At 35.1% G+C, this 10,496-nt stretch overlaps 1 protein-coding gene across 2 annotated transcripts; it reads right to left on the reverse strand.

The window, feature by feature from the left end:
- Positions 1-2,612: 2,612 nt before the first annotated feature.
- LOC142356321 (uncharacterized) lies at positions 2,613-8,799 on the reverse strand. Of its 2 annotated transcripts, XM_075408253.1 has the most exons (7): positions 8,587-8,794; positions 7,629-7,949; positions 6,838-7,305; positions 5,804-6,438; positions 4,985-5,411; positions 4,612-4,650; positions 2,613-4,215 (listed from the first exon to the last, which is right to left on the reverse strand). In XM_075408253.1, exons 2-7 carry the CDS (start codon positions 7,933-7,935, stop codon positions 3,776-3,778), a joined length of 2,316 nt encoding a protein of 771 aa, XP_075264368.1. In that variant the 5' UTR covers positions 7,936-7,949; positions 8,587-8,794; the 3' UTR covers positions 2,613-3,775. The 2 variants fall into 2 exon arrangements, with proteins under 2 accessions (XP_075264368.1, XP_075264369.1); XM_075408254.1 differs by lacking the exon at positions 4,612-4,650 and having other exon boundaries at positions 8,587-8,799.
- Between the last annotated feature and the right edge of the window lie 1,697 nt (positions 8,800-10,496).

Genomic DNA, 10,496 nt, shown 5'->3' on the forward strand with positions numbered 1-10,496 from the left:
CAGCCCAACCAAATTACTGTAAAAAAATCTTCTACTGGTTTTGCTTGACCAAAACATTCGAAATGAGGATCCAGAGTCAAGTCTGAAAAAATTTCAATGTTTCTTAAATTTTATTGTAGATTCAAGTTATATTGTATTGCTCACAGTCTTCTATGTGTTGTATGTCTTTTAATCTCTCATCGAAAGCTTTTTCATCTCTGAGACTGAAAATTGAACAGCATATTGTTTTTCATGCTTGCCTTAAAAAATGCAATTTGGAATTTTCTTTCAATAGGAGCAACAGATCGTAGGGCAAGATAGGGTTCTATCAATTTTTGATTTCTGTTTGAAATAAGCTTTGAATACGAAGTTTTTTCTGCATATTCACCATTCAGAAAATTTGATAAAATTAAAAACTGACCTATTGTGAAATTTTGGTTATGTTCTGTACCAAGGTTTTTCATCTATGTCATTGTGTATATTTTCTAACTCGATATGCGATCCAAATAATAACAGTTCACTTTTTCGAAGGGTCTGATGCTTTTGCCTCCCTTTATCGCAAGTTTTCCGTTGAATTGCAGTTTTTCATTAAATTTTGTTCCTTTTTTAAGTTGTTTATTAATAGCCAAACATTTATAGTGTACATTAAATTGTTCCCTTGAAATGTTGTTTTTTTTTTTCAAAACTATATCAAACTTGTTTTTTATCGGGGTTAGTCTGTTTTTCCTATAGCAAAAATCTGTTGGCAACTCTCTAAGTTTTGTTTGATTTATAAAATATTCTTTCTCATTATTGAATTAGCAGTCTCTCTTCTGAAGTGTGAATTGAATTTTTTCATTAAAATGTCTTTAAACTTGATAAAATCAGTGTCTTAATATTTTTTATTGGTTGTTTTTTATTTCAAAATCATCCATAAAGAAAAATTCTCAATTGTTGTGGTTTTGTACGAAAAGATGTATATTCTTTTCTATAATTGATTAGAATATCTCAAATATCTTTTTGCCAAAAAAGTTGTTTCACGAATCCTTAATCCTCTGAACGCTTTAAATATGGTCTTAGATACTGTACCGATGAAAACATAATAGTTTTTATATCCTTCAAATTTCCAACCAAGCAGTTATCCATTGCTTGGAACACATTCATTTCCAAATCACTTTATTCTTCTCGTTCGGGATTTCTTTCCAAATATTATTTATCGTTTTGTTTTTCGGCGTTCAAACCAGATAACAATTGAATTAATTTTTCCTTCAGAAACAAAAAACAGTTTTTTTGTTTGACCCAAATACGTCATGTCATTGTTTGCCGAAATATTTCATGTTAATGAGACTTCTAAAAATCGATAAAAATCAAGGCATCACTCCAGGCATTTTAAATCTTTTTTATTAAAGCAAGGAAACATTTTACCTCGACAAATTTTGGATGTCTGTTCTGGTGTTGCAAATTTCTGTTGTTTATGATCCGCATCGCCAAGCCAAAATAAATGGCGGAAAACTCGCAGAGGTATGGAAAAAAACTTAGCAAATGGAGATTTCATAATAACCTGCTATTTAATTCAGTCACACGTGGTTCAAATTAAAATTTGTTCAACCTCGAAATGGTTGGAGCAATTCGTTTCTTTTGTAAGCTGTTATTCAATAGCCAAATTTTTATCGTTTATATGTAACTGTTCCCTAGGATTTCTTTAAACTTATTTCAAACTTGTTTTTCGGGGTTTGTTTGTTTTTCTATTTGCAAAATTTTGTGGGCAATTGTCTGAGTTTTGTTTGGATATAAATGTTTTGTGTAAATATAAATGTTTTGTGTAAGCAGTATCTCTTCTGAAGTGAGGATTCAATTTTTTTCGTTAAAATATCTTGAAAATTGTTATAGTCAAAATTTGTTGTTGTTGAAAGCTTTGATGTTTGTTGTTTTTGATCTCAACATCATGCATAACAAAACATTCCCAAAAATTTGTGATTTTACTTTTATTTATTTTATTTTTACTTTTTTATATGGAATAGAAAAAGTCTCAAATAATTGCTTTCCATCAAAAATTGCTTAACAGATCCTTAACCCTCTGAACGCTGGATTTATTCGCTCGGTTACTATCGATGAAAGCAAAATATTAATAAGCAATGGAAATCAATGGCAGAAAACTCGCAGCGTTAATGAAAAATATTTACCAAATGGTGTTCTAAAAACAACTTACAATTTATTTTTGATCGTTTTTCGAGTTTTCAATAAAAACTGATTTTTTAAATCTTCCGTGACTTTTTTTTAATCTTCCGAACAAGTGACTTTTCTTCAGACTGTGCTATATTTGTAAAAATTCTGCTGATCTTATATAAGAAAGGTGCTGATAATGGTTATTTTACTTTTTAGTTTACTTGCACCACAAAAGTGAGGATTTTATCTAAGCAATCAAGTAAAAAGTGCTGAATTTTAGAAATGCGTTGAAAATTGCTCAAAATATTTTTATTCCGTACACCTAGCTAATTATACAACATTTTCCACAATCTCCACGCATTCCTTACAAATTTATCCAGTTATATCCGCTCACACCTCTACCCGGGTGAGTGGTGAGAGATATTCGGGGATATTCTGTCTTACGTCAAAATTCCCAAGAGTCATCTTGGTTTACTTATTATAAAAAATATGAGAAAGAAGTAAATTTACTTCGATGGAGTTTGCTGATTTGAAAAACGAATTTGATGAATGTGGTGGTCTAATATTAATTGTACAATATACAAACAATCCAATCTCGACAAATAAGGCGACGGGCTAGTTGCAAAGTTGATAATAAAATAAGACAAATTAAAACTCTAAACATAAAAAGTTTAAGGCAGAAAGAAAGAAAGAGAGATAGAGAGACGAGAAAGAATTTCATCATTGTTTCATCATTGGATAGATAGAAAAGCAATCATCAATGTACAACATACACAAATACAAAACATTAAATCACAATAACCAAATAGTTTGTGAGTTTGTTTGTTTAAAAATTAAAATATCAAAAGATTAGATTTGCTAAAATGAATTTGATGCTAATCTGCGCATTCTAAAATGAAGTTTAATTCTATAATTAAGCAGCACCAATATAGTCCAACGAAATAAAACACGTTACAGTAGGTTAATGGTAGTGAGTTATGTGAAGTAATGGCCGTTTTGAAACTCATCTCAGAGTAAAGCAACAACAAACAAAACTTGCTAACCAATCACAATTTTTTCTTTTTAGTGGCGCAGAATTGAGTCTACGATTATTCCAGTTATTATAGGACTTGTTTTGTTCATCTTCAACGCAAATCAAATTCCTATGAGATTCATAATACCTTCTATAACAGTCGTCCATCTTGTAAGATTGCACATAACCATCCCAGTCTTGAATGATTCTTTAAAGATAATGGACTTGCATGAATTGCAAAAGAACCATCTTTGACACGATTCTTGCAAGATAACTGTCAGAGTTCGACTATGGAAGTCTTAGATTGTGCATTGTCTTCTAAGATCTTATCATTTGACCAGAGTCTTATAAGATGTGTACGATATGCAGGAATCGTTTAGCATATGCACAGGACCGTTCAATAACTAGTGTCACATTCCATTATCACGTTAGAAGATGTCTTTATCCATGCACAGTTTGAGTGCATCATCAAGAATTTTTGAAAGAAATATTTTGCAATTTTAGTTTTTTATTATCCAGAAATTATTGAATGTGATTGCTGCAAGCGAAGAACAAATGCTGGACATTTTTTTTCCGATAAGGTAGTCTTTGAACAAAGTAGGGTCTAGTTGTTTGTTTGTTTACTTTTTTAGGTTCTGTTTAGGCCATACTGGAACCAATAGGAGCATTTGTGGCGATGGATGTTGTGTTTGTGTTGACATAGTCGTTGCTAGATGCCATGTTGTTGACAGTGTTGTTTACACTATTGTTTACATTATTCGCCCTGTTCACACCTGACAGCCCCATTCGGGGACAGGACATACGAGGTGGCTGGGCGGGTGATTGCTGGGCTATTGACACCTGGGCAGAGATGGTGGGCGCAATTTGGGGCTGTTGTTGTTGATTGGAGAGTGTGTTTGCAGCAACTGGGTGGGGTGGTAGGCTGAGGTTTGTGCACGTGGTAACTGAGGTGGGTACTGTTGAGGGTAAAACTGTCATCGGGTAGCCTTGTTGTTGTTGTAAACGACTTGGGGTTGTGTTGTTGGTTGGGAAGCTCTGATTACTTCCCGGGGAAGTTCCAACGGGAGAATGCATCATTTCTAAACAACACATATTTGTTATATTTAATCAAAAACTACAAAAATCGAATTTGATTGCAATATATATGTAATTTTGCTCATGAATCTCGGATTTAATATTACAATAAAATATGGAAAATTCCACCATAATTCATCGATTTATAGCAGATAGAATCAATATGATTACGAAAGGCAGAATCAAACATTCGGATAGCATAGTTGAATTTTTTGTATCGATGATTTTGAACCGCTGCTCATACTATATGTATAGAATTTAATATGATTTCATCTAAATTAATCTTTCTAAAAATTGAACCCCGAATTGCTCATGGATTCGAGATTAACATCAATCAAAACTGGGTGGGGTCGTTAGTGGTGTGAATGGGATTTGAACTCAGAATGTCTGCTAATCATTACCTGAGTCGTAGACTTCATAATGATGCGGACTCTGGGCTCCTGAAGCAAACAGTCTACGGGTTAGTGGAGGTCAATATCTATCACATCACGTACATGGCAACAAGGTAACTAACTAACACACACAAACTTTGGTAACCACATCAAGTTTATCACTCGCAAAAAATATTTCACAAGTTTGGAAAAGAATTGATAGAACAGGTTGAGATGATAACAGTTTTCGTAAGTCCGTACTTAAAAAGAAGGAAACGAAAATGCTGATAACCTTCAGGAAAACATTCTGCCAACTTCCTTCAGTCGAAATTTGAAACTCCGATTTTTGCATTTAACTACATGCAAAACTTTTTTCTGAAAAGGTCAAAAAGTGACAACTAACCGGACATAATTTTTGGCTGGTCCAGCTCATTGTAAAGGTTCTCTGCGGGTGATCTTCTGGGTGGGGTCTGCTGGTACCTGTTAGGGTTAGTAGTGAACTTTGGGGTGGCCATAACTGCACCTTGTGGGTTCTGGACAGAGCCTGGAGCATGGCACTGGTGGACAGTATTAGGATGCTGGTGGTATTCTGGGGAGGAGTTGGGGTGGTAGACTACGCTAATATTGTTGGGGTCAAGGTTAGGGTTGTTGTGTTGATTTGAGTAATGGCACGAGCACTGATTTGCATTAGGGTGCTGTTGTGCACTAGTAGCAGCAGCTGAGGTGTTGTTGCACGGAGGCAGTTGGGTGGTCGTGGGGTGGTTATTGCACTGTACTGGGTTACACTCTTCGTAACAATCTCCACATTGATACAAACTCTCGTTAGGATTCTAAAATGCAGTTAAGACATAATATCGAAGTACAAACTTAGATGAGTTTTCGTCTGTGAATAAAACTTCACAATTTATGTTTATCATTGAAGCATCATCTCTATGCGTTTTTTTTAAGTATTCATCACTATTTGTCCTCAGTATCTCTATTTGTACTCAGAAAAACAATTCTAAGTCTTTTTCTGAGTACTTTTTCGACCACCTGGCTAAGCTATAATTTGTGTTTCCGATGAAATCACAGGTTTTTTGCAAGCAAAAAAGTTTCAAAAGCACATCAAGAACACGTTAGTTGGTCAGATTTAGACTAAATGTTGCAAGCTTAGTAAAATTCAGTGAACTAATTGATTAACAGTAATCATTTTGTGCAAGATTACACGAAAAGTGATTCTAACCTTGTGACTGCTAATGTTCACAACTAGTGGCTGATAGCACTCGGGATGAGCCGCATAGTTTGAGTTGGTGGCACTTTTCAACGTCACAGGTATGTTTCCCATTGCCATACTTCCACCCATGAAGTGTCCAACATCTGGACCTTGACTTGAGGCCATAGTCTGGGGTGGACACAACGTGCCCGAAGGCCCTTGAGGCATGTACGCACCGTGCATTAACGTCATGTTATGTTGAGCACTTGGGGGCAGGATAACCTGCCATTGTCCCCCCGCATATTCGCTCGGAGGTTGCAGAGATTGTTCCAGTTTTACAGCTCGAACACTCTTGTAATGACCTCGTTTGTGGCGACGCCAAATTAAGATGGACACAATAGCCAAGGCGATCCAGACCAAAGCGCCAGCGATTGCGAGAACCCATGGATGTTCAATGATCCAAGACGTTTTGGTTTTTTGAACAGGTATGTCGTTTGGACTGACGAGAGGTGAGAAAATGCCAACCCCTGCGTTTGTTCTGGCGGCAATTGACACTCGGAAGTTTTCAGGTCTGTCTACAATTGAGAACGTGCACTTTGTCTCGGTGGTGTTCAGAGTTCTGTAAGGAATGTCCGAGTCCCCGAAGTAGAGGGCCACGCTGTATCCTAGATCAGCAACAGGAAAATTATAGACCATAATTTCAATATCAACGCTATATAGGCACAAAAATTTCAACAAAATGAAACTTTGATATATCAGTTAAGAACAATAAGCTGTTCCTAGCTGCAATCCACTGATTAACTTTGAGCGTGATCTAACGAAAAGCTATAGATTTTTCAAATTGAATCATGTGCAACCGATATGAAATCTTACGTGTTATAAGACACTGTTACTTTTTTATTCAATTTTAGTTTTCAAAATGTGCAAAAAACTGAGCAAAAAAATCAAGAAAATGATTTCGCGAAAATTCAATCATTGGATATTCTTGTGAAATCAAAAGGTCAAACGATAAAAGCTATAGAAGCGGTAAATGCTATAGGATAGCTATTAAAGTAATGACAAACCAATTATGTGTCCTTCTCTTTGTTTGAAGGGAGCAGACCACGTGACCATGTACCTTCCTCCTGACATCTGGTGAAGTGTGACGTCACTAACAACATCTCTCGGAGTACCTTCAGGAGTTGTGAAGAAAATATGCTGGGAATCAATCCCAGCAACTGATTCGTAGTAAGGCTGAATTGTCGCCATATAACTAGACCAGGGTTGCAAGTCACTTACTAGGACTGCTCTAGCATAGGGATCGTTAACCTCGACTACTTTGTAGTTCTGAGAAGGGTAGGCATTGCCACCGTCGTGTTCCGTGTACTTGATTGTGAATCCTTGTACAAAGTAAGAGTTATGAAGAACATTCCATTGGATCCAAGCGGAGGTAGAGTTGACAGTAGTTCCTTCAAGTGCCTCAACTTCGACCAAAACAATTTGGGACTTGATGTCTTCTTCGCGGATTGTCGATGAGGAGTCAGAGTTTCTCTCTGAAAAGAGAACTCAGTTTAGTAAGAACCAAAGGAACAACTCTTAAATATAGGAGCAACTCTTAACCGTAGGAACACTTCTAGTGAGTATGTAAGAAATAGAGATAATCGATAGTCGTAGCAATGCTCGTGTTCTATAGGAAATGTCTCAGATAAGTAGTAAATAAAAAACTCATTGCAAAAAATTGCAAAATTCGCCCATCAGTTGAAAAATTTCTTGAACCGAAATGTCAAAAATATTTATACAGTCTTCGAGCATAGTGTCAATTTAAAACTGTAAAAAAAATCCAAACATTTTTAAAAAAATGTTATGCATGACTCACCAACAGTTCGAACCCGACTGGATACATGACTTGGAAGCCCAACACCTAAGTTGTTCACGCCTCGCACCAAGAACTCGTAGTCCTCGTTAGGGCTTAATTGTCCAACAGTCAACAAGTTAGAATAGATCCCTTCCCCCACAGTGTTCCAAGCGAACACGTGGGTTTCGTAACTGTACATCTCAACGTTGTACTCTGGACTGGGGTTATTTCCAGGGTTCCAGTTCAATGTAACGGAGTCTTCAGTGACTCTTGTGATTATGGGTTTGCCCACTGCCAGAGGTAGTTTGTCAAAATCCGGCGACTTCATAAGGCCCTCGTTTGCTAAAGCAAGGTAACATTTAAGTCAAAGAAAATACTTTTAACGTCAGATTTTCCTAATTTTTAAAAGTTAACTTGAACGGTGTTAAATTGAGAAATTACTCGTGGTTTAGGTATATATTACCCAAATCCTACGGCAATTAACGAATTTTGGAGCTTTTCTCTATTTGGGTGAACTTATGTTCACTTTTAGTTGGGAAAATTAGAACAAAAAAGCGCAAAATTTAAATCGGATCCAAATTGACACTGGTTGTGACAAAATTCAAATAGCGCAAAAAGACTGTTTATTGTCAAAGTTTTCAACAATTACTGGTCGTGTTTTTATTGGATAATTTTCGAGTTTTGATGTTGAAAACAATGGAAGCATTATAATTTTTTTTTCGAAAAGTTAAATACAGAACAAATAAATCGCGCCAAGATATTATCAGCAATTTCCTAGGTTTTGCCAGAATGTTAGTCATAAACCCTAACGCATATCTCATCAAGATTCGTGAAAACTTATTGTGGGTAGAATGAATTATTAGCATCCAGCTTGAATTCTAATGGGATAGAAAAAATCAAGATTCAGCCTCTTACACGATGGTTGACCAAACTTTGCTTCAAAGAGAGGTACTTATTTGATGAAGAATAGTAGTCTTACGTTTGACGATGATGATTGCAGTTCTCTCTGAAGTGCCTGCAGATGTAGATGCAATGCACTTGTACAGCCCAGTGTCCTCCAACTTCACATCTGTCACTGATAATGCCCCGTTCTGCTCTGTCGTTATCCTAAACACTCACACGCATAAACAAACACTAAATAATTAGTAATTTAATTTAGAATACATTATTCAAACGCAGTCGAGTTCGGGTCAACTTGTGTCGAACACCAAAAACAATGTTCTCCAAAAAGCTACGAATTTGCCTACTTAATGAAAAATCTCCAATTATACTAATTTTTCTAAAGGTGCCAAATAATCCAGCATCAAGTTTGGGAATGTGGCATTTTATGAGTCAAAATTCCATTAAATTTTCATAGGTGAATGATCTTCACAATATAGCCCCTAATTGATAAAAAGTTGTGTCTGCATAAGGAATACATATGTACATTTCTAGGCTCAATTCAACCTCATTATATTAACAGACAAGGATCAAGTAATCTAGTAATTAGATAGAATCAATGGCAACAGCCCCTAAATTTTGAAAACGATTAAAAGTGACGTACTCGATAAAAATGGATTCTTAAACTGCTTAATATCTACCTAAAAAACCGATCTCAAAAACTTCGATCGAAATAATCAGAGTAATAATGAAAAAAATACATTGCCACAAGTTCCTAAAAGGGCTCGAATGCCAAAACGCCTTCAATATATTTTTGGTTGTTTGCATCAAAAGTGGTATGCAAGCAAAGTGAGCTCAAAGTCACTCAATTCGTCTATTCAATTCTTCTTTCTGCATGATCAAAAACGCCACTTTCCAAAAACGGCAATTTCCAAAATGCACCAAGAGACTAATAAAGAAACAAAATTGATTCATCCCTTGAGATTTTAAAAATGACTGAGGTGCACACAAAAAATGGAATTTCCAAAACTGCGGTAAAAACTGATCTCTAAACGCAGAAACTCAGTACTACACTATTTCAGATTCTAATTTTTTTCAATCAAGACAATTAATGACTACAAAACATCCCGGTTCGGTTCATCATAGTTCAGCTATACTTCAAGTAAAAAATATTCAAAGAGTGTTGCTCCATCTCCCGAATTTATTTGGATCTTAGGAATTTAATGCTACTCTGGCTTTTTCCATAAACTCAATTTTTTATTAGTATATTTTGCAGAAAAAATACACGCGTAGTACCCCTGAAAAACTCTTTAAAACTGAATTTTTCATTAAAGAAACTATTCATAAGTTCTCGCGGCCAAATACATAATCCCAGCTTCCAAAAAATTTTACATTTTTGGCATTTTATTGGTTCGTGTACGCGTATGTGCCTAAATATACTCTAGATATATTACTTAATGGAAATTGCAACTCTTTGAATTTCTTCAAACCACTCAAAGAAAATAATTCAGAATAAATCAACCTAAAAAAAAGTAGTAGGTAGGCTAAAAAATATTAAAAATTTTGAAACAAATTATTACAAATTGCAGAAAAAATTCTAAAAAAAAACATTTTTTCTTCGTTAAAGTTAAAATTATCATAATCCATTGAAAACATTTTAAAGGTTACATCTGGTTATGATTGTGATTTTATAGAATGGATCATAGATTAGAGATATCGAAAAAAAAGTAATTTTCAGATGTACTAATCGATTTTTTGGGTCTCAAATAGAAAATGATGTTAGATAACAATTAATAATTAAAAAAGGAAATGTTGAAATGCTATATTTGCCTGAAAAAGAAGAAGCTAATGAACAATTGTATATTTTATTTTTGGGACAAAAAAATTGAACCATTTTTTTTTCTCACGAAATTCAGTTTCACAAAGTTCAGCCTCGTATATTCTAACCACGATAAGAAATCTAGCTGTCAACCAATCAGGCTCAATTTGCTTAAACTTTGTGCAATTCCT

The sequence above is a fragment of the Convolutriloba macropyga genome, unplaced genomic scaffold (genome assembly GCF_964194025.1).
Source record: "Convolutriloba macropyga unplaced genomic scaffold, txConMacr16.3 SCAFFOLD_5777, whole genome shotgun sequence".
Classification (NCBI taxonomy): Eukaryota; Metazoa; Xenacoelomorpha; order Acoela; family Convolutidae; genus Convolutriloba; species Convolutriloba macropyga.